Source organism: Schistocerca gregaria, chromosome X (genome assembly GCF_023897955.1).
Source record: "Schistocerca gregaria isolate iqSchGreg1 chromosome X, iqSchGreg1.2, whole genome shotgun sequence".
NCBI classification, from domain to species: domain Eukaryota; kingdom Metazoa; phylum Arthropoda; class Insecta; order Orthoptera; family Acrididae; genus Schistocerca; species Schistocerca gregaria.
The window spans coordinates 626488306-626513418 of NC_064931.1; the positions used below are offsets into that span (position 1 = coordinate 626488306).

The 25113-nt window shown below is 42.1% G+C and overlaps 1 protein-coding gene across 2 annotated transcripts in view; it reads left to right on the top strand.

Annotated features, from left to right (window-relative positions):
- LOC126299088 (palmitoleoyl-protein carboxylesterase notum1) overlaps positions 1–25113 on the top strand; it is a 347427-nt gene that overhangs the window by 200942 nt on the left and 121372 nt on the right. For both annotated transcript variants that reach the window (XM_049990760.1, XM_049990761.1), the window contains one exon: positions 16790–16842. In XM_049990760.1, the coding sequence (XP_049846717.1) occupies positions 16790–16842 (53 nt within the window). The remainder of the gene's footprint in view (positions 1–16789; positions 16843–25113) is intronic.

A 25113-nucleotide genomic window follows, 5' to 3' on the forward strand; every position in this document is an offset into this window, starting at 1 on the left:
CGGGCACGTGCACCTTCCGCCGACCACTGGCGACAACATCGATGTACTGTGGAGACCTCACGCCCCACGTGTTGAGCAATTCGGCGGTACGTCCATCCGGCCTCCCGCATGCCCACTATACGCCCTCGCTCAAAGTCCGTCAACTACATATACGGTTCACGTCCACGCTTTCGCGGCATGCTACCAGTGTTAAAGACTGCGATGGAGCTCCGTATGCCACGGCAAACTGGCTGACTGACGGCGGCGGTGCACAAATGCTGCGCAGCTAGCGCCATTCGACGGCCAACACCGCGGTTCCTGGTGTGACCGCTGTGCCGTGCGTGTGATCATTGCTTGTACAGCCCTCTCGCAGTGTCCGGAGCAAGTATGGTGGGTCTGACACACCGGTGTCAATGTGTTCTTTCTTTCATTTCCAGGAGTGTATTATGTGGAGTTCGTGTCTTCGGATGACCCCAGTGTCCACACCCAGAGTACTGAGTGGCTGTGGAAATACTGTTAAGTCTTCCATAAAAAAAAGAAGGTCGTCCCGGACAAAGGGACAAATTGTACTTGTTTCAGTACCTATACTTCCACAACTTGCGTTTGCAGGGGAAAGTTAACGCACGCGACACTCTGCCGATATTCTTGCGTGATGTTGGCAGAGTCATCCTGGCTATGGGAAAAAGGGAATTGTCCCTTTAGCATAATGATCGATTTACTATCGCACGTTCGATATGTATCGTTTGGACCCGGCGACATCGACAGGCAATCATTCTTGGAAATTATCGGATAGCAGCACACCCTTGTACTGCAGCCAAACAACTCGACGGTTGCTGAGAACTGTTTGTCCGTATTGTATGCTATGGGATACGATCGCACCAGGATTTTGTCGCAAACAATCAAATATAGCATTAGCGCTACGTCACAAAGGATGCCATTCAGATACTAATTAATGACCAACTTACTGGTAAACTGTGATTGCGACAACATTCTCAGGAAGATCTGAGATCCCGGCCCCAGTATGAGTGAGTAGAAAAATGAGGTACTTAACAAACGCAGCGAGATTACTTTTGGGAAGAGTGGAGCGCCCACAGCTATGCTGCCGATACCGTCCTGTAGGCGCCGCTACAATCGCCGCCACCGACTCAGACTGCGCTCGCCTATGTGCGTTTACGTTGTATGGGAATCCGCTCCAGAGACGCGAGGCAGTTGATATTAGTCACCTGCATGCGTCCAGGAGGTGAGATCGCAGGTGTACATGATGACGGCGACAGGGTTGCTCCCGGAATTACTGTGACCGTTGGACATCGAGTACCGACAGTGCACCTGTGGACTGTTCTGTCGAAGTCGAAATTGATTTATAAATTAGCAGAAATGTTTACTCGAGTGTATTGATAGATGATAAATTTTAATTTTCACAAAAATCTGAAGTAGAAAAATTGAACTACGAATCGGTGGCTTCTCCTGTCCTGAAGCGCTGTTTAATCGCAGGGATTAGTGGCTGTTTCCCCAAAGCCCTCTGACTCCTGTAGACTGAGGACTAGAAATATAGGATGTCGACAGTAAAGATCATGTAACGCAGTAATCTAGGATGGTCGTGGGGTGCAACCACGTCGGAAGCGGCGATGTTTGTGAAATGTTTTTGGACATTAATAGACAGTATGTATCGTGAATGGAACTGAACTGTTTTCGAGTATGATAGAGCAAACTATGTAGCGTCAGCAAACATTAGCATAGTCCCCGTCGGAAGTTCGAGTCCTCCCTCGTGCATGGGTGTGTGTGTTGTCCACCGCCTGAGTTAGATAAGTACTGTGTAGGCATAGGGACCGATGATCTCTGCAGTTTATTCTCATAAGACCTTACCACAAATTTCCAATTTTTTTCCATTAGCATAGGGGTGAGTAGCGATTGTAAATCCAAGTATGCCGGATCGGCTCTGAAGGGTTGATAAGCACCTCAGCATCGAACGAAATACTAGTCACCTCCTTAAATGAGAACACTGGTTGCTTTGGAGCGCTGTAGATGGAGAAGGACAGGTACCAGGGGTCATACAATTGTCTACCGATGACCAAACTCATGGCAATGAAGTGGTGTGTACGTGCCAGTCGGTTATATAGAATCAGCGCAGTAAGATGGGTCGATGTGGAATCGTGCCAGAATGGCAGAAAGAAACTATCGTGTTTGGATGTTTCCTTGACAAAACCGTGGGTAAAGTTGCCCAATTTGTTGGTGTTTCAACGCGAACTGACCAGAGTATCTACAAGGAATGATGTACCCCGTGCAGCCGTATTACACAGCGTAAGAACTGCTATCGTAAAAATCAGTTTGTGGGATGGAATTCAATGCCTGTTGCAGTTGGTCAGTCAATACTGGAAAGGTTTTTGCTGTTTGCGGATGACGCTGGTTTTGTCGTCCTGTAATGTCCTGTATGTGCTCGACTGGAGACAGAACTGCTGATGGAGCAGGCCAATGCGACATGTCGACATTCTGTAGAACTTGTTGGGTTACGACAGCGGTATGTGGGCGAGCGTTATCGGCTGGAAAACAGCCCCTAGAATGCTGTTCATGAATGGCAGCACAAAGGTCGAGCCTCCAGTCAGATCTACAGTTTTGCAGTCAGGGTGCGTGGGATACCACGAGAGTGCTCTTGCTGCCATTGGAAATCGCACCCCAGACCATAACCACGGGTGTAGGTCCAGTGTGTCAAACCCATATGGCTTGGTTGCAGGCCCTCAACTGCTCATCTCCTAACCAACACACGACCATCACTGGCACCGAGGCAGATCCAGCTTTCGTCAAAAAACACGACAGACCTCCACCCTGCCCTACATTGAGCTCTTGCTTTTCACCACTGAAGTCGCATACGGCAGTGTCTTGGGGTCAGTAGAATGGACACTAGAGGGCGTCTAGCTCGGAGCTGTGCTTCAAACAGTTCGTTGTATTTCTGCAATATTGCAGAAGGGACATCAAGCTTTTCGTAGCGCTGTTACACGACCTTCTTCAAACTCAGTGGGATACTGATAATGGCCTCTTTGTCGCCTTCAAGGCATTCTTGACTAAAAACTCATCAAGTCCAGTCTCAAAGGTAACTAACACTCACGGTCGGTAGAGCATGTATTTAAAGCAAACCTGATGTGCATCCTCATAGTGGCACTAATAGCGCCATTCATATGCGACTGGCGCGAAATTTGAATAGACGTCATTTTCAGATGCAGAATCATGGCTACCAACTTTCGTTTATGTCGCACAACTCATTCTTGATGTTGCGATTTTTTCCCATCAGTATGTAGGGTAAATCACCTAAAACTTGAACCGCAGAGATTGCGGAAATGCAAAGTGCTGTTGATGTGTGATTTTCATAGAATGGATTGGTAGTCAGATGCTGGTATTGTTAGCAAATAAACAGATTGTAATAATATTTAGAAAATGTATTTTTGTGTAAACCTACACGTTTTAAATGGATTAATGCCTATTGACATTAACAAATTAAAAGTAGAATAAATCAGAATATTAGCAAAGTTTGTTGCAGGGTTAAAGTGTGAGTCCTTTACGAGTTATCGTAATTTGAAAAGTTTCGTCACGGACACTTGTTTGTGACATTCAACCTGTGTAATTGCTAGATACGATGTTGTTATATTTGCTGACAGTATTCTTGTGTGTTCCTTGAGTGCATCGCGATGTGCTAGTTAGTGTGTCACGGTCCAGGCAGCAGGTCTCGTGAGTGGACAATGGGATTTACCAATGCAGAAAAAGCCGACATCATCATGGTGCATGGATAGTGTAGGAAGAATGCAATTCGTTCTTGTAAGGTGTATGTGGCCAGATATCCCAATAGACATCAACCATCTCGCAATTATACTTATATAGAAATGGCGTCTGTTCTTTCGAACATAAGTACACGGGACATTACGAGAGCCGGTGGACTGAGTCAAAGTAGTGTTATGCGCATACTGCATCGTCACCGCTTTCACCCGTTTCATGTGTCGCTACATCAGCAATTACATGGTGATGACTTTAATCATCGAGTGCAATTCTGTCAATGGGCATTAACAGAGAATGCGTTGCAGTTCTACCTGTTTACCGATGAAGCGGGTTTCACAAACCACGGGGCAGTGAATCTACGGAACATGCATTACTGGTCCGTGGACAACCCTCGCTGGCTCAGACAGGTAGAGCGACAGCGACGCTGGACTGTACATGTATGGTGCGGAATCATTGGCGACCACCTCATTGGTCCTCACTTGATTGCAGGGGCCCGAACAGCTGCAACATACATCGCGTTTCTATAGAATGATCTGCCAACGTTGCTCGAAAATGCCCCACTGGAAACGCGTATGTGGTATCAGCGTGATGGTGCACCTGCACATTCCGCAATCAACACTAAGCTGACCCTTGACAGGATGTTCGACGGGCGTTTCATAGGACGTGGAGGACGCATAAATCGGCCAGCCCGTTCTCCTGATCTTACACCTCTGGACTTCTTTCTGTGGGTTAAAGGAGAATGTGTACCGTGATGTGCCTACAACCCCAGAGGATATGAAACAACGTATTGTGGCAGCCTGCGGCGACATTACACCAGATGTACTGCGGCGTGTACGACATTCATTACGCCAGAGATTGCAATTGTGTGCAGCAAATGATGGCCACCACATTGAACATCTATTGGCCTGACATGTCGGGACACACTCTATTCCACTCCGTAATTGAAAACGAAAACCACATGTGTACGTGTGCTTCACCCCTCATGGTAATGTACATGTGCGTCACTGAAAAAGACCAATAAAAAGGTGTTAGCATGTGGACGTAATGTGCTGTTCCAGTCTCTTCTGTACCTATGGTCCATCACCGTTCCCTTTGGATCCCTACGTAATTCGGTGCTCTCCGATACACACGCTCGAACAGCGGAGAAGTGATACTCAAGCGTCAACTTTAGGTTACAATATCTCCAGATGTAATTAACATTTTACAATGCAACAAACGGCACTGATTACGTGTTTGTTTATATATTCAGATGTGCTAACAAAACTAACGGGGTTCCATTTTAAAAAAAACGTAGGTTTGTGTTAAAAAACATACTTCCGTGCATTTTTATGGTTTGTATTAACCAATTACACTAGCCCCTCTCCTCATGTTCGGTCTGTGGAATCGATTCGTCAGTATTTGATGTGGTTTACGAAATATATCCAGCGGTAATGTTAGGTGACTCACCCTGTATAGTTCTGGCAATATCGGCCATGACCTTCTTGTTCTGTGCGGATGCACACACATTCCCCGATCTCTTACGGGACTTCCACGAGTAATGAGTGTGTGTGAACATACACGGTGAGGCGTACGCGAGATAGTCGCTGCAGTCGCACTATTTTCTGTGCCCTCGGTGGCTCAGATATATAGAGCGTCTGCCATGTAAGCAGGAGATCCCGGTTTCGAGTCCCGGTCGGTGCATGCATTTTCGCATTTTCACCTGTCCCTGTTGATATATATCAACGCCCGTCATCAGCTGAAAGTGTTAATATAATTCTAATTTCATCTCGCAATTACTTATCAACCTTCTCAACTAGTTACGTGAAAGTCGAAGTGCAACACCTAGGCCACGTAACAGAAGGAAACAAGTGACATCAGAACAGGGGAAAGTTAATGTTCTTGCTGCTGCTGCTGCTGCAGGCGATCCACATGTTAGCTCCCGCGCAATCGCATGAGGAAGTGGCATGGATCAAGTAAGTGTCCTACACATTCTCCATCGACACAGGTACCAGCCCCGCCACATCTCTCTCCGTCAGGAGCTTCACGGAAACGATTATGAGAATCGTGTTGACTTCATTAAGACAGGAGACTCCAGATGTATCGTGTGTCTTATGTAGTGATGAATCCACATTTACCAATCATGGCCAGGACCGCTGAAACATGCGCTATTGGTTTGTCCACAATCCTCCGTTGTCTTAGTCAGATGGAACGTCAGCGTCCATGGAGTATAAACGTGTGGTGTGGGAAAGTGAAGCATCAGCTCATAGGTGCTTTTTTCATAGAACAGTGAACGCGCACAAGTATTGCAGCCTGTTAACAGCCCAACTTCCACGGATGCTAGAAGACGTTCCTCTGCAGATTAGGAGGGAGCAGTAGCACGAACACGATGGCTGTCCAGTCCATAGTGCACGAAGTACTACAGCACGCCTTCATGATTTGTTTCCAAATCGTTGGATTCGACGCAGAGGACCTGTACTTCAGCTGGCCCATTCCCCAGATTTAGCGCCTATAGACTTTTTTCTGTGGGGAAAGCGGAAAGACGATGTCTAGAAGGACATACCAACTACACCCAATTTTATCCAACGACGTATTACTGCAGGCTGCTTGGACATCTCCACGGAAATGTTAACACACGCACAGCAGTCATTCCATACCAGAATGGAAGCGTGTATCGACGCTGCCGGTGGTCACTTTGAACACAACATGTGATGGTCAGTTGTCTCGTTACTGGTCAGAAAACTAGTTTATACATTTGTGTTGTTCCTTAGTGTGTGCTCCCATAGCTATTGTACAAGTGTCGGTGTGGGAACTTATCGTAATACGATATGTCGTAAACTACTCGCACTGTTGTCCTGCAACAAATGCCACTGACCTTCTGATTTACCCTACTTTTATTTCATTAATGTCCCTGTAAAAATCTGAAGTAAATGGGTCAAGAACTTTTCGAGATTTTTCATAACAACGTTAAACAACATCTCGCCTTTATCTAGTAGTACAAATTACAGGAGAGTCTTCATTAAGATTCCATAATTAACTTCAGTTGGTAGAAGAAGAAATGCGTCAACGACGCACTCATAAGCAACTGAATAAGCGGCAGTAACTGGTTGGAGAAACAGCGGATCGAATAATTCGGCGTGTCGCGTGACTGAGATGTCGTCAGGCTCTGAATTGATATACAGGTCGTGTGGCATTGGTCGCAGCACGTGACACCACAGTTCTTACGATTTCCAACGACCGTCTCTGGTGGGGACTGAGTTACTATTTCACACGAATTTAATAATTCTTAACTTTGCGTTTGAATACATGCAACTCTCGATAACCTGCGACAAAGTTTAGACCTTTATTGTTGGCCCTGCACGGAGCCCAGCGTTCGCGATGTACGGCGGACAAGGCAACTACCGTAACGTCACAACTTCGTTGAGGGGCCCGTATTTCTCGTGGGTCCTGTTGCATTACATCTACGTACATATTCCGCGGAGTGTACCCCATATCACTACTGGTCTTACGCGCTGCTTCCTGACCGGGAAGGCGTGCCGGTCCCCGACACGAAAAAAAAAAAAAAAAGTGTGAATTCCTAAGGGACCAAACTGCTGAGGTCATCGGTCCCTAGACTTACACACTACTTAAACCAATTTATGCTATGAACAACACACACACCCATGCCAGAGGAAGGATTCGAACCTCCGGCGAGAGGGGCCACGCAGTCCGTGCATGGCGCGTCAAACCGCGCGGCCACTCAGCGCGACCGGCACGAATCCGCCCGTCGGGTAATTACTCTGTGGGCCGAACCGCACAATCACCCTGGGTTCGGTGTGGGGCGGCAGTGGGGTGGGTGGACTGCTGTGGGGTTGTTAACCACTGAGGGCTACGGCGGGACGAAGCCTCTCCGTCGTTTCTAGGTCTCCGGTTTAATGCAATACAATACAATACAGTACTACTAGTGATGACCTTTCCTGTCCCATTCGCAAATAGAACGAGGAAAAAACGATTATCTACATGCCTGTATGTCTATAGCTGTCGATGGGTTAATCGAGTCGAGCGCATGATGGGCAAGAGAGAGTACATTTGGTCACGGCCAGATCGTGAGAGGCTGCGATATTCCAATTCCGAGGTAGTGCAATTACGGGCTCTTTACATGCTTCTGTCAAGGGTGTACCGTGAGTGAACTGCCACGGGCAAAAACTTACTCCTGCCGAAGGTTGCCGTCGACTATCGCGAATTATAAAAGCGGATAGCTGGGACATTGGTGAGCATTCATTCCATCCAGAACCACCTCCATACTGTGGCGCACAGAAGCTAACACTCAAAACGTCTACCTATAGCCCTACATCATACGACATAGGTATTAGCAATTTCATAGAATCGCCATCACTGTACATCTTAAGAGTGGAAAAAGACTGATCGCCTGGACTGGTGAGTCAAGGTACATGCCAATGACAGGTTGTGTGGATGTCGAAAAGCAGGTAGTCTTGTGTGGAATGTGCTTAGATGGATTATAAACGGGCTCTCTGATATATTTGTTATCATCTCTTGTTGACGAACGATGCTGGAACATATTGTCTGGTTATGAGCATCCATTTGTTTGCCAACCGCAACCTACAAGAGATTTGTACAGTTTACAAGCCAATACACTACCATGCCGCTCCACAAATGTTTTAGTGTGCTATATACAGGGTGGTACAAATAAAAGTGGCCCAGAGAACAGAGTTCCGGGGTATAAAGAAACTCAGCAGAGGAAAGGCAATACAGTACTAACCTGACCACAGCAGATATTGAAAGGGGACACCATTTATCTCTTGGCCCCTTTGGGCCCTGGTCAGCAAGTTGCTGAAGACTGATCGAAGCTCTACAGCTGGAATTACTCCAGTTTCATCCGAAATGTCCTGCTGCAGTTCTTGAAGACTATGAGGATTGTTCCGATTCACCTTAGGCTTGACGACTCCTCACACAAAGTAATTACACACTGCAGATCAGGTGACCTGGGTGGCCAGCTAGATCCGCGACAAGACTGACATCTGCTAACAACTTTGTCAGGCGTGAAGATCGTGTAAATGTTCTCCAAGGTTCTGCCAACTGTATGAACAGTTGCTCCATCCTGCTGGAAGTAACTGTAGGTCTTTTCCTCATCCGTTAATGCCGCTACATAATCACGGCCTATCGCATCCACTCGTCCGGGCCTCTTTCATTTGCCCTACCTTGTACATCCATACTACGCAATACACCTTACGTGTATGGTGGAGGGAATTTCTGGCACCACTGTCTTTTCCTGCCTTGCCTGTTGAATTAACGTTTGGTGCGTGGGAAGCATGATTGTCAGTAAACATCCAAATGGACTCTAATTTCTCTGATTTTCTCATTGTGATCGGTTCACAAGGTGTGTTTGCAAGGTAGTAATATGTTGCCCATCTCTTCTTGACACGTACGCTCTCGGGATTTCAACAGTAACGAATCAGATTCCTTGGATCTTCTCTGTCTCTTCTGCTAAACCAGCTCGGTAATTGTCCAAGACTAATTAGCAATACTTAAGAATCAATTGAACTAGTGCTCAGTAAGCCATTTATTTAGTGGATGAATTACATTTCCTTGAGATTCACACAGTGTATCTTTTATTGATATCTTCATTTCCTACATTTTATTTTATGTGGTCATTCCACTTTATTGCTAGATGTTTCCAGTGACTTTTTGTCAATAATGTAAAGTAACAGTAGAGGATCAGTTTGCCTACTTAAGGGGTTCAGCTCCCAGTACCTGAACGAGTCGACGAACCTGCATCTTCCTCGTATTCTAGTGTTTCAACCTTATATACCTGTAGGTAACACCATTGTCTTCAGAAAGGCTAACGGAGTTTTCAGCATTATCCATTACACCATTACTATGTATTGTAAAGAGTAACGGTCCTTTAACACTCCTTTGGGATTCATCCAAATTAACTATACATCTGTTCATTTTGCATGCACCATAAGAGTAAAACAGATGCTATGTGATTATCTTCTAATAAAGAACGTACAAAATGTTTTCTTTCGCTGACATTACAAAATGGTTCAAATGGCTCTGACAAGGGAACCTCCCCATCGCAGCCCCCTCAGATTTAGTTATAAGTTAGCAAGGTGGATAGGCTTTGAAAAACTGAACACAGATCACTCGAGAAAACAGGAAGAAGTTGTGTGGAACTATTAAAAAAAATAAGAAAAATATACAAACTGAGTAGTCCATGCGCGAGATAGATAATATCAAGGATATTGCGCGCTCAGGAGCGCCGTGGTCCCGTGGTTAGCGTGAACAACTGCTGAACGAGAGGTCCTTGGTTCAAGTCTTCCCTCGAGTGGAAAGTTTACTTTTTTATTTTCGGAAAGTTATGACCTGTCCGTTCGTTCATTGACGTCTCTGTTCACTGTAATAATTTAGTGTCTGTTTTGCGACCGCACCGCAAAATCGTGCGATTATTGGACGAAAGGACGTGCCTCTCCAATGGGAACCGTAAACATTTGATCGTAAGGTCATAGGTCAGCCGATTCCTCCACAGGAAAACACGTCTGATATATTCTATACGACACTGATGACGGCATGTGCGTCACATGACAGGAATATGTTGTCGACCCAGCTAACTTGTACACTTGGCGAATGGGTAAAAAGATTCTTCTACCTTGCCCGATATAGGTTTCCTTGTGGATGTGATAATCACTCCGATAAAGTGATGAAAACATGAGCGTTTGTTACGTAAACTGGAAATAAAAAATTAAACTTTTAACTTGAGGGAAGACTTGATCCAAGGAATTCTCGTTCCGCAGCTGTTCACACTAACCACGCGACCACAGCGCTCCTGACCTCACACTATCCTTGATGTTACATCTCTCGCACATGGACTACTCTGTTTGTATATTTTGCTTTTTTTTTTCATAGTTCCACACAACTTCTTCCTGTTTTCTCGATTGATCGGTGTTCAGTTTTTCAAGGCCTATCCACTGTGCTAACATATAACTAAATCTGAGGGGGGTGCAATGGCGAGGGGGGGGGGGTTCCCTTGTGAGCACTATGGGACTTAACTTTTGAGGTCATCAGTCCCCTGGCACTCAGAACTACTTAAACCTAACTAACCTAAGGACATCACACACATCCATGCCCGAGACAGGATTCAAACCTGCGACCGTAGCGGTCGTGCGGTTGCAGACTGTAGCGCCTAGAACCGCTAGGCCACCCCGCCCGGCGCTCACATTACATGTGAGTGAGCAGCACTGTAATGTCAATGTATTTGCTGTGTAAAAGGAACATGATTACATTTTATAAAACGCAGTTTACTTAACTTGCAAATGGTGTCAGTGTCTAGAGGTGTGCGTCGTTTTAATTCTACCTATCAGGCTGATTGGTGCCATGTTCCGCGGATCATCATGCTCGATAAATCATAATGACGTGAAAAGTGTCATTTTAAATTCACATCACATTTGTAAATATGGCTAAACGCCAACACTTGTATATGAGTTAGTAATTCCCACCCACCACCTTTTACATGTTACACTAATCGAAATTCTTCTACGGGTTAGAAGCAATTGTCAAGGAGCAACTGTTTCAGTTTGTTTTCAAATTTTGCTTTTCTGTCTGGAAGAGGAGAAATAGAACAGTGTTTAATGTCCCCGAGGTCAGGGATTTTCTCTGCCTCGTGATGACTGGGTGTTGCGTGCTGTCCTTTGGTTAGTTAGGTTTAAGTACTTCTAAGTTCTAGGGGACTGATCACCATAGATGTTAAGTCATATAGTGCTCAGAGCCATTTGAACCATTTAATGTCCCGTCGTCAATGGGGTCATTAGAGACGGGGCACAAGCTCGGGTTAGGGGAGGATGGAGAAGGAAAGCAGTAGTGTCCTTCCGAAGGAACCATCCTGGGCTTTGCATTAAACGGTTCAGGGAAATCACAGAGAACCTAAATTGGAATGCGAGTCCAGTGTACTACCCACTGCTCTATCCCACTCGGTGCTTTGCTGTCTGTCAGACAGCTAGGGCTACGAGAAACTGGATGTTCGTACTGCGATATTGCAGAAAAACTTGGCAGGATTGTAACCACTGTACATGATTTCTGCCAGCGGTGGTCGCTTCAGCGTGCGGCCGCAAGAAGACCGGGCTCCGGACAGCCATTAGCACTCCCGAAAGGGAAGGCCATCGTGTCCGACGTATGGCTCTGGTGCATTGTTCTGCATCTGCAGCAGTAACCTGAGCAGCAGTTGGCACCACAGTGACGCAACGAACTGTTTGAAATTAAGTTACTTCAAGGACAGCCCTGGGCCACACCTCCTGTAGCATGCTTGTGGTCCCAAACCACCGCCGATTGCGACTTCATTGGTGTCAAGCGAGAGCGAATTGGAGGGCAGGATGGTGGTCTGTTGTGTTTTTCGATAAAAGCTGGTTCTGCCTCAGTGCCAGTGACGGCCGTGTGTTGGTTAGAAGGAGGCCCGTTGAGCGCCTGCAACCAACCTGTCTGCATGCTAGACACAATGGACCTACACCTCGAATTATGACCACGGATGCCGTTTCTTATGACAGCGCTCTGACTTTAAAATTTTACATCAGTCTGGTGGTTCGACCTGTTGTGCTGCCATTCATGAACAGCATATTGGGGGGCTGTTTTACAGCAGGATAACGGTCGCCCACATACCGTTGCTCTAATCCAACATGCTCTACAGAGTGTTGACATGTTGCGTTAGCCTACCCTATCAACAGATCTGCCTCCAAGTGAGTACACATAGGACATCATTGGAAGACAACTCCAGCTTCATCCACAGACACCATAAACTGTCCATATATTAACCAGGCAAGTGCAACATGCAGGGAACTCCATCCCCCAAACTGACATCCAACAGCTATACAACACGATGCATGCACGTTTTCATGCTTGTACTCCACATTATGGCGGTTTCACCAGCTATTAATGTGTCATCATTTCACATTTACAATGGCTTATCTCGCGCGTATGTTAACATGTGATTTTGCAGTGTTAATTGCTTAAATATGTTACCTAGACAAATGCATTCCAAAAATTTCATTTCTCTGCATTAATTACTTTTGGGTGCTGCCATTTTTTCCCATCAATGTACCTGAGAACAGTTTCATTGTCTTTCTAAAACCCACACCTCCACAGAGTTTCCAAGATGTTAACCCTTCCAACAGTAAAATGGGTCTGACACAGTTGGCGCCAATCAAGAGTAATATAAACCATGCTAATTGTTCTCAAAACTTTCAGAATATTCTATGAGCCACAACACTGTTTATGTAATGTCTTCTTTTACACCTTAATTCAAGTTTAATTTGTTACATATTTTTAATAAGTATTAATTCCTTTGAGGACATTTGAAAATAACAGGTGATGATAAAATTTTTAAGTTATTGAAAATATGCTTAAAGCTGTTAACTTAGGGTTATAATGAAACAGTGTTTGAGTGTTGATAATATCAGGCTAAAAATATAAATGATAATTTATGTTTTGTTGTAATTTTATTCTGAAATAATGATAAATTATATAGTTTGTTTTATTAGCATTTGCTGTCATTTATTTGAAAAGTAATCTCCATAGTGTAATCCCAGTATATTAAAATATTGATATACAAACGAAAAATTATATTTGTGTCAAATTTGCTCTCTATGGATAGAAAACTTTGTGAACATCCTTAGTCACAGATTACATAGTTTATAAATCAAAAATAATCTCAAATCTGGCCAGAATTTAGAGATATCAGGAATTTCTGTAACCAAGAAAAGTTGCATCATGTCTTGATATATTAAAAGTGTACAGCATATTACACTATATGTATTCGTCATAGCAATTTCAAATATAGTAAAATGTGTTCCTCCTCTTCTAGTGAAAGTTGCTAACATTTACATGCCACAAATGAAATTACCGTAAAGTCTCTGTGGTGATGGCATGACTGTTTAAATGCATAGTGGCTCATAATAAAGTGGGACCAACATCTGACATTGTTGTTTATATATTCCTTACTAATCAATAACATATCTTGAAAACAGAATGTTATGAATATAATAACAAAAGATGGTTTGGAATCCCCACTATGTGATCCTCCGTAACTGCCTGTATACACAACAAGAACTTATACAGAACTGAGAGGATGCATGTTTGAAATTGACTAGTACACATGAAATTATCTTTCTCTACATAATAAAATATTGTGAAGTGAAACTAGCCATTAGCCAAGCTTTGTTGTTTGTTGTTGTGGTCTTCAGTCCTGACACTGTTTTGATGCAGCTCTCCATGTTACTCTATCCTGTGCAAGCTTCTTCATCTCTATGTAACTACTGCAACCTACATCCTTCTGAATCTGCTTAGTGTATTCATCTCTCGGTCTCCCTCTACGATATTTACCCTCCACGCAGCCCTCCAATACTAAATTTGTGATCCCTTGATGCCTCAGAACATGTCCTACCAACCGATCCCTCCTTCTTGTCAAGTTGTGCCACAAACTCCTCTTCTCCCCAATTCTATTCAATACCTTCTCAATAGTTATGTGATCTACCCATCTAATCTTCAGCATTCTTCTGTAGCACCACATTTTGAAAGCTTCTACTCCCTTCTTGTCCAAAGCATTTATCGTCCATGTTTCATTTCCATACATGGCTACACTCCATATAAATATTTTCAGACACGACTTCCTGACTCTTAAATTTATACTCAGTGTTAACAAATTTCTCTTCTTCAGAAACGCTTTCCTTGCCATTGCCAGTCTACATTTTATGTCCTCTCTACTTCAACCATCATCAGTTATTTTGCTCCCCAAATAGCAAAACTCCTTCACTACTTTAAGCGTCTCCTTTCCTAATATAATATCCTCAGCATCACCTGAGTTACTCGACTACATTCCATTATCCTCGTTTTGCTTTTGTTGATGTTCATCTTATATCCTGCTTTCGAGATACTGTCCATTCCGTTCAACTGCTCTTCCAAGTTCTTTGCTGTCTCTGACAGAATTACGATGTCATTGGCGAACCTCAATATATTTTTTTTTTCGCCTTTGATTTTAATTCCTACTCCAAACTTTTCTTTTGTTTCCTTTGCTGCTTGCTCAGTATACAGATTGAATAACATCGGGGAGAGGCTACAACCCTGTCTCACTCCCTTCCCAACCACTGCTTACCTTTCATGTCCCTCGACCCTTATAACTGCCATCTGGTTTCTGTACAAATCGTAAATAGCCTTTCGCTCCCTGTTTTTTATGCTTGCCGTCTTCAGAATTTGAAAGACAGTATTCCAGTCAACATTTTCAAAAGCTTTCTCTAAGTCTACAAATGCTAGGAACGTAGGTTTGCCTTTCCTTAATCTTTCTTCTAAGATAAGTCGTAAGGTCAGTATTGCCTCACGTGTTCCAATATTTCTATGGAATCCAAACTGGCTTCTATCAGTTTTTCCATTCATCTGTAAAGAATGCGCATTAGTATTTTGCAGCCATGACTTACTAAACTGATAGTTCGGTAGTTTTCACATCTGTCAACACCTGCTTTCTTTGGGACTGGAATTATTATATTCTTCTTGAAGTCTGAGGGTATTTCACCTGTCTCATACATCTTGCTCACCAGGTGCTAGAGTTTTGTCAGGACTGGCTCTCCCAAGGTCGTCAGTAGTTCTAATTGAATGTTGTCTATTCCCAGAGCTTTGTTTCGACTCAGGTCTTTCAGTGCTCTGTCAAACTCTTCACACAGGATTGTATCTCCCATTTCATCTTTATCTACATCCTCTTCCATTTCCATAATATTGTCCTCTAGTACATGGCCCCTGTATAGACCCTCTATATACTCCTTGCACCTTTCTTCTTTCCCTTCTTTGCTTAGAGCAGGGTTTCCATCTGAGCTCTTGATTTTCATACAAGTGGTTCTCTTTTCCCCAAAGGTCTCTTTAATTTTCCTGTAGGCAGTATCTATCTTACCCCTCGTGAGATAAGCCTCTACATCCTTACATTTGTCCTCTAGCCATCCCTGCTTAGCCATTTTGCACTTCCTGTCGATCTCATTTTGGAGACATTTGTATTCCTTTACATCATTTCTATATTTTCTCCTTTTATCAATTAAATTCAATATTTCTTCTGCTACCCAATGATTTCTACTAGCCCTCGATTTTTTACATACTTGATCCTCTGCTGCCTATACTACTTCATCCCTCAAAGCTACCCATTCTTCTCCTACTGTATTTCTTTCCCTTATGCTCGCTCTCCCTTAAACTCTGTACGACCTCCGGTTTAGTCAGTTTATCCAGGTCCCATCTCCTTAAATTCCCACCTTTTTGCAGTTTTAATCTACAGTTCATAACCAATAGATTGTGGTCAGCGTCCACATCTGCCCCTAGAAATGTCTTACAATTTAAAACCTGGTTCCTAAATCTCTGTCTTACCATTATATAATCTATCTGATACCTTCTAGTATCTGTGTGATTCTTCCATGTATACAACCTTCTTTTATGATTCTTTGGCTTACTCTTTCATTTCTTATCCCCAATCCATATTCACCTACTATGTTTCCTTCTCTCACTTTTAGTAAACATAATTTTATGGCACAGATCTTAAGGCTGTATTCCACATGCTGTAGTGCACATTATCTCATTCATTGCGGAATGTTTTATTTATTTATTTATTTAACTGGCTTGTAATTGCTAATACACAATTTATTTAATACCTACTACAAGTAGGTATTAAAAATTTTGGTATTAAAATTTTGGATTCACTATACTGAGTACACATAATGAACCAGGTATCACACACACACACACACACACACACACACACACACACACACACACACACACACTCACTCACTCTCACTTAGCTTACATAACTTTTAAACATGAAAAAGAATTTCTAGGATGTGGAATGAAACAAGAGAAAAAAATTGTTCATTCAAGAAATATACTTTCACTGTATAATTTTTCTCTCAGCTTTTTCAAAATATGATGCATATATGAAAAGTCCAGCATTTATTTATTGTTACACATATTTGTTTGTGGCATGTTATGTTCAAATTTTGTTAATCTTCACTCTTTGTGCTACACACCACATGAAGATAATGTTATCTTTACATCTTTCTAGCTTCTACCTACGAAGATCAAACAACAGTAATAGATGGATAGTGTTCCTTGAAGGTATGTAAACTGTGAGGGTAAGCATGGTAATACTACCACAAACAATTAGGTATCTCACTTCATTTTTATGTTAAAAAGGCTTAGGTAGCAACTGACATTTATCTTCATTGTCAAAATCCTCCAGTTGAATGTACAGAGCCTCAAGTGTTGCATTTACGTGTAACTGTTATGTGCCAACCCCTTTGTGTGCAATCAAGAGGTAATCTCAGCCATCTAAAATCCCAAACCCCCATTTGGATCAGGTTCATTAATGATAGGTTTGTGATATGAACATAGGCCCAAAACACCTTATCCGCATTTCTCCATTACCTCAGCAGCTTCTTCACCATTTGCTTCACCTGGCCCTCATCAGTCTTCCTCAGTGTTAACCTCTACCTCTATAGCTTAATGAAGAACATCATAAATACACTCCACGAAAAAAAAAAAAAAAGTAACAAAAGATGCACCATGAAGGAATCATCCAAATGGGACAGAAATCAGTAGATGTGATGTATATGTATAGACAAAAAAATGATTACTTTTTCCAAAAAAATTGAATGATTTATTCAGCAGAAAGAGCTTCACAAATTGAGCAAGTCACTAATGTGTTGGTCCACCTCTGGCCCTTATGCAAGCAGTTATTCAGCTTGACATTGTTTGACAGAGTTGTTGGATATCCTCCTGTGGGATATCATGGCAAATTATGTCCAATTGACATGTTAGATTCTCAAAATCATGAGCTGGTTGGAGAGCCTTGCCCATAATGGTTTAAATGGCTCTGAGCACTATGGGACTTAACATCTGTGGTCATCAGTCCCCTAGAACTTAGAACTACTTAAACCTAACTAACCTAAGGACATCACACACATCCATGCCCGAGGCAGGATTCGAACGTGCGACTGTAGTAGTCGCGCGGTTCCGGACTGAGTGCCTAGAACCGCTAGACCACTGCGGCCGGCTTGCCCATAATGGTCCAAACATTATTAATTGGGTAGAGGTCTGGCAACCTTGCTGACAAAGGTCAGGTATTAACACAAGCAGTAGAAATTCTCATTGTGTGTAGATGGGCATTATCTTGCTGAAATGTATGCCCAGGATGGCTTGCTGTGAATGTCAACAAAATGGGAATAGAATATTGTCAGTGTTGCTGTGTGCTGTAAGAGTGCTGCAGATGACAATCATAGGAGTCCTACTATAAATGAAGTCACACTCATCAGTCCTGGTTATCAGGCTGTATGACAGGAGACAGTCATGTTGGTATCCCACTGCTGTCCATGGTGCCTTTATTGGTCATTGAGGCTCATTTTAAAGTGGGACTCATCACTGAAGACAATTTTAGTCCAGTCAGTGAGCTCCATGACGAATGTGTCCATCAGCACAGCAAATGGGCTTATTAGTGTACGCAGATCAATGGTAGTTGCCACAGTGGGTGCTGTGAGCTCAGTCCCCTTTTTGTGGGCCAACTATAAATGGTCCTTTTGGTCACTGAAATACCAGTCACACATCAGATCAATGATATTGATGAATCCAAGTTCTGGGTGCCTCTCTTATGATTGCTCAGTGCTCATGTTCTGGCATCTCTCTACGTTGACCGCTTCCTTCTTGATGTTGTGTTTATTTATGGTTCACCCATTCCTGCCATCACTGTTGAATAGTGGCATAGCTCCTGTTCAAATGTTGAGCCACTCATGTATTACTCTAGTTGGCTTCTTTGAGCACAACTACACATCATCTCTGACATGTGGACACTTACGTATATTGTTCACATACCCATTTGTGAAGCATAGTTACTGTCCAACTGAGTACACAGAATGAAATTCACAAAGATTTTATGTACTGGAATCAACATGTCCACTCTTTGCTAGCCTTGCCAGTTGTGTGATGAAATTGTACTGCTGCAGCATACATTCTTCCATTGGCTACCACAGTTTACAGTTTTGCAATTTCTGTCAATACCTGCATGAATATCAATTTTTGACCAATTTGAATAACTTCTTTGTGGTGCATCACATTTTTTGTCTAAGAGTGTATTATCATACATTGTGCAACTTTAATCTTAGTGAGCTAGTCTTAACAATCAATTTGCTGCTTTAATCTTAAACAGATTGCCATCATACTGAGACACATACAACACCTTGTTTCATGAAAATGTAATTCTATAATATTTCTTTAATTATACTTGATACATCACAGTTGATCAAAACCAGTAACTGTATCCACTAAGCTGCAGATAGATATAAGTAAAGTCCATGACCCTTCTGTTATGCTACAGTCAGTGATTCATAATCTGTAAATATTTTGTGTGTGTGTGTGTGTGTGTGTGTGTGTGTGTGTGTGTGTGTGTGTGTGTGTGTGTGTGTGTGTGTGTGCGTGCATGTGTGCGTGCGTGTGTGTGTGTGTGTGTGTGTGTGTGTGTGTGTGTGTGTGTGTGTGTGAGAGAGAGAGAGAGAGAGAGAGAGAGAGAGAGAGAGAGAGAGAGAGAGAAAGGGGGGGGGGGGGGAGACAGAGAGAGTGAGTGTTCAGTGTGCTCAACAGTAAAGTTATTAGTTCTCTACCTAAAATAGTTCAAGACAAATATAGTTAAAGCAGGTAAAATTTCCCAATTCAGTAATATCTAGTCATGTAGAATGTGAAGATGTCAAATTTTCCAATATTAAAACATGATATTAAAATCATAATTGATCTATTAAATTAAGGCAAATTAAAAATTCAAGAGAGTGTGGCTTGTTGATCACTTAAAAGTCATCTGTGAATGTGTCAGCCATGCTGATAACACATTAAAATGTTCTCTCTAACAGTGTAGTAAGCAGATCAGACAATTGAAGTTCATGCAATATTTGTCCTATAGTCCACTACAATAATAGTCACCTGAGATAATGAACTACTTTCTGCCCCCTTGTTTGAACATAACATATGTGACATGTTGAATGATGTAGTACACAAGGACCACATATTGCAGTATCCTCTTGTTGGAACAGGAGACCATCTGAAGTCAAATTATAAGATTTTCATGTTGCCTCAGTGGAAAGATTTGCAATCCAATGTAGCAGAAATATTGTGGTTGAGTAGTTGGGTTTCTCAGTCAAAACTACTGCAGTGTAGTAAAGAACGTAACTGAAAGGAATATGCAGTGAGATGAACTGAAATGACACCTTTATTCAAGACAATTATCGGGCTGAAGTCATAACAATTTATGATGGTACCCTATACATTACAAAAGGCAGGACATGATTCTTCATATAGTGTGCAGTCACCATGTAAAGCAGTGCATGCCCTCTAGTGAGCTCCCATGCTGGCCATAAGTTTTTTTTAGGAGTTATTGTGGTAGGGAATTCCATTCCTCCCCCAGTGTGATTGACAACAATTGGATGATCATTGGTACTCATGGATGTGCTGCATTACGTCTCTCCAATGCATCTCACATGTGCTCAGTGGGATTTAAGTCGGGTGAATGGTCAGGGTAGTCCACTCACTAAACATCCTCTTGTTCAAAAAGTTCCTCCACCTGCACTGTTGAATATGGTCATATATTGTCATCCATAATGATGAAGACAGGGCCAAAAGCACCCCTGAAAATACCCGTGTAGGGAAGGAGCGCATTGTCACAATAACATTAGCTAGTGAGTTTATCATTTTCAGAGGTTTGGGCACCATTACACACATGCAACATAACCCCCCCGCCACCCCCATACACACACATACATACTGTAACACCTATATCACCGAATCATTCATGTTCAGTAACGTTCCTGGGTACATTATGTGTTTCCACCTCTCGCAATATAAGGGTACATCTGGAAACACTACTCAGACTGATTCTACTCTCATCCCAGAAGAGCATGTGACCCCACTCCTCCTTGGTCCAGTCCCCATGTACTTGGACCATCTCAAATGCTGCCACCAATGTGCAAATGTCAATGAAATGCAAGACACTGGACATTAGGTAAGGGGACAACACCCAATGCAGTTGCAGTGGAGTCTGAGAATGTAGTCCTGTTAAATGTGGTTGCAATTGCACCTGCTATTTTACAAGGGTCCCTTCCTTCTTGTCTGCTGCACGATGTAACGAACATCTGCTGCTGTAATTGACTGTGGTTGACCACCTCTAATTCTTTGGGCAGCAGTGCCTGTGATTCAGAATGCTCTACATGCATGTCAAATAATGCTGTGAGCAATAGCAAATTCCTGGGTTACACTCATCCCACTGTATCTTTCTTCCAGCTTCCAGGTCATTCATCTCCATGCAAAGTCATCCAGATGTCAGATCCAAGCTGTCAGTGGTCTATTCATGACAAAATGCTGTGGCATTTTCTGGTTGACATCTGGTTGTGTTTTGGGGGACTTCCTTCCTTAAGTACATGTGCTGTAGGTGGTCTGCAGGGCTTTCCAGAAATACTTTGGGTGGTGTTCCATTCTTCAACTGAGCTAGTGGAATGATTTAGTGAGTACAGGAATTCTTACCCCAGTCTCATCTTACTCTCTTGAATAATATAGCAGCAGGTTGGCTCTAGTCACCCTAAAGGCTGTGAAGTCTCTTTTTTCTAAGTCAACACAAAGCAACACACATTACCATTATTGCAGAGCAGTACTTCTCAGTCTGACAGTGCACAGGAGGTCTTAGCAGATGGCCCAAAGAATTTGAGCTGGATGCATCTGTGACTTGGTGCATCATTTTCTTAATGTGAATCACCCATTCCTTCACACACTCTTGTTTTCAGACTCAGCCAATTGGCTGTACTGTTTCCAGTTAGCCTTGCTGAGCATCCACTTTGTTGTCTTACTTTAAGGCACTGCTTGGTTCAGCAGATGTATCTAAGGGGAAGTGGTCACTAAAGTGCAAATCCCTGACTGCTTTCCACTGAGCACTGTTGGTGATGGTAAGATAGAATAGCAAGTGACAAATGGCAGAGAATGATCACATAGCACAGCTGATTTGTATGATGTATGTTGTGACCCACAAGGTGCATGTGGATTATGAGAATATACAATAATTGTGCTATGCCCTTTCTCATTTCATTCAGAGTGACCCAATAACGTAAGTGAGATTGTAAAGCATAACCTTTATAGGATTATTTTTTTCATCCAGTTTTGATTCAGACTTTTGATCTTAATCACCAGAGATCACTTACACTTCACTTCACAAGTACTTTATCCAAAATTTAAACTTTACTTTGCTCTGTTTTTATGATGGGCCATGTCATTCCCTGCAGTTTGTAATACTACTTCATGTTCTGTTCAGTAAGATAGGTACTCCAATAATAAAAACACTGAATGCAGGGTTTTTAACTGTGTTGTCTCATTCATCCACATTCCTATAAACCACTCTTACTTGTCTCCAATAACTCTCTCCATATCTACGTGGATATCCAAAACTTCTAATCTTCTTATTTCATAAGTATTCACTTCAGTTAGTGCACAAAAATTAAACTAATTACTTATATCATTTTACTACTCTTAGGATCACTAAAGATAGAGTATCACCGCTGTGTTTCTCTACATTCATATATTTCTTCTATCGTTGTAATAATCATACTCTACTGAGTGCAACGTTACAATTTTTTTATAAAAAGGAAATACAGTTTGAGTCTAAGTATATGACACAAACAGAGACATCATATATTTAGTACTCTGTTAGCTTTAGACATTCAGGAGATTCAATTTACATCTAGAGTGCTAAGGGAAGTTGAAAAAAGGGCAAGTTACTTGACATTATACAGGATGGATCTCAACATCACCGACTAAATTTCAGAGGTTGTTCAGGAATATTTTCAGAATATTTCTGTATAAGGGATCTGTGGTCTCTGGTGGATCATTGCAGCTCAATAATGTAATTATGATTTATTTTGTTTGTTACTCCCACTATCTTTGTTTCTATGAAAACACCAGCACAACAGTGAAAAAGCCTGTAATATGCAAGCAGCAAAACATACAAGGGGTCTTGAAAAAGTAAGTTACATATTATTACAGCAGGCCAAATAACATTTATTGAATGTTGCGCTACAGATTAAAATGACACAGACACATGACATTATTTTTCAACACACTGACCAAGTCTCTGTAAACAATGGTCAGGACATTTTAACAATGAATCAATTCCTTGATGCTAGAAATCTGTTCATTTGTCATGGAGTCATTCAAGAACTGCTTGTGGATGTCTTCATCATTAAAAAATCTCTTTCCTCCCAACTGTTCTTTCAGCCTGCTGAAAAGATTTCATGGACATTGTCATCTGTGGTTGATATTGATGGACTTCCTTCCCAATCAGCATCACTGTCATCTGTTTGGCCTCAGTCAAATTGTTGGCACCATTTCACTATGGTTGGATGCAACATTGCATTTGGACCATATGCCATTATATTTCACAGCCAATCTGTGTGAAATTTATACATTTTACTCATGAGGATCATACCATCTGGTAGACTTAAACTTTGGAGTACATTTCCAGTTTTTGCATCATTTTGCTTGCACCCTCTGATGCACCTATTATCTGTATCACAGCAGAAATATCTGCAGGAAACCTGGAACATATATTCTTTTCTGACAATATGCGACTCTTGTTGCACAAAGGTCTTAGTGTGGGATGACATGTGTAACCTACTTTTTGAAGTCCCTACATACAACAGAAACAAAGACTAATATAACAACCCTCACAAAATTGCAAAAGTACTGTCATGTGATTGCTTCCACTGCAGGAAGAGGTCAGCATAGTGTCCTTGGTCCACTCTTACATTGCATTCAGTGAATTCAAATGAAGGTGTAGGTTGGTCAAGTCTTCATCAATAAATATATCGATGCTATTAGGTGTCACTGTTAACATACAGATAACACAGTTGGAAAAAGATATGTGAGACAGAACCCAGCAGTACTGAATGCAAGTTTGAGGGCAACAAAAAATCTGGAATTACTGTTTTCAATAGCAAACACCATGAATGAATGGAACAAGTTTGTTTCCTAAATATTTTCAGTGCAGTGCAGATACAAAGATAAATGGAGGTAAGATATCAAATTAAATTAAATTTTTCTGTAATGATCCATGGGAGACCATTGGTCTCTTGTATCAGGAAATACCATGGCACAGTGATACGAAGTAGAACTTGCACATAAGGATAGTAGTGGGGAAGGCGAATAGTCGACTTCAGTTTATTGTGAGAATTTTAGGAAAGTTTGGTTCATCTGTAAATGAGACTGCAAGCAGAACGCTACTGACACCCATTCTTGAGTACTGCTCAAGTGTTTGAAATCTCCACTAGGTCAGATTGAAGGAAGACATCAAAGCAATTCAGAGGCAGGATGCTATATTTCTTACTGGTAGGTTCGATCAACACACAAGTATTATGGAGATGCTTCACAAACTCAAACAGGAATCTCTGGAGGGAAGGCCTGTTTCAAGGAATGCTATTGAGAAAATTTAGAGAATTGGCGTTTGAACTTGACAGCCATCAATGTACATTTTGTGTAAGGACCAAAAAGATAAGAGAAGTTAGGGGTTGTATGGAGGCATAAATACTGTCATTTTTGCGTCACTCTATTTGCAGGTGGAAAAGGAAAGCAAATGACTAGTAGTGGTACAAGTTACCCTGCACAACACATCATTCAGTGGCTTGCAGATTGTGTAGATGTAGAAATTTTGTCAGTGAAACTAGGGTTCACCTTTGATATGCAGTCATCAGTACGTGTTATAACCATAACATAAAAAATTCATGCAACACTCCTCATGGCATGAGCATGTAATTATCAGCTCTTACCTCATAATAAACAACTACACCTTAATGATTCCAATACGGCCTCTGTTATGCCTGAAATAATCCTTACTGATGTGACTGCCCTGACTGCACTTTTTCTTCAACAGTAGCTTTAAACAGGCATAAGTTCAATGTCCTGTTCAACACTAGATTGCTTAAAGTAACCATTATGGCAACCATATCAAGTCACATATAGTTATAACAAAACATTGCACCTCCTATGCTATTTCTGCTCCTTACCTAGTGCCTACATAAACATACAAAACAATAGGAGAAACATAGAAACTGCAGCTCAGAAGTGGCAAATAGAACTGAGGATTATTTGGGGATATTGTTTTTGTCACACCAATGTGCACCACAGGGCAGTGGACCCCCTGACAATATGTTTCAAAAACTTAAATCTCCTATTTTTTGATTTCATAAACACAATTACCTAAATTGTACTAACAACCATTGTACTAACAACCATCCAATGTTCTTGATTAAACCACAGAAGTCATAACTACATTCCCCAGATACCAGTAGTATATGAAATAGAAGGAAAGAAGAT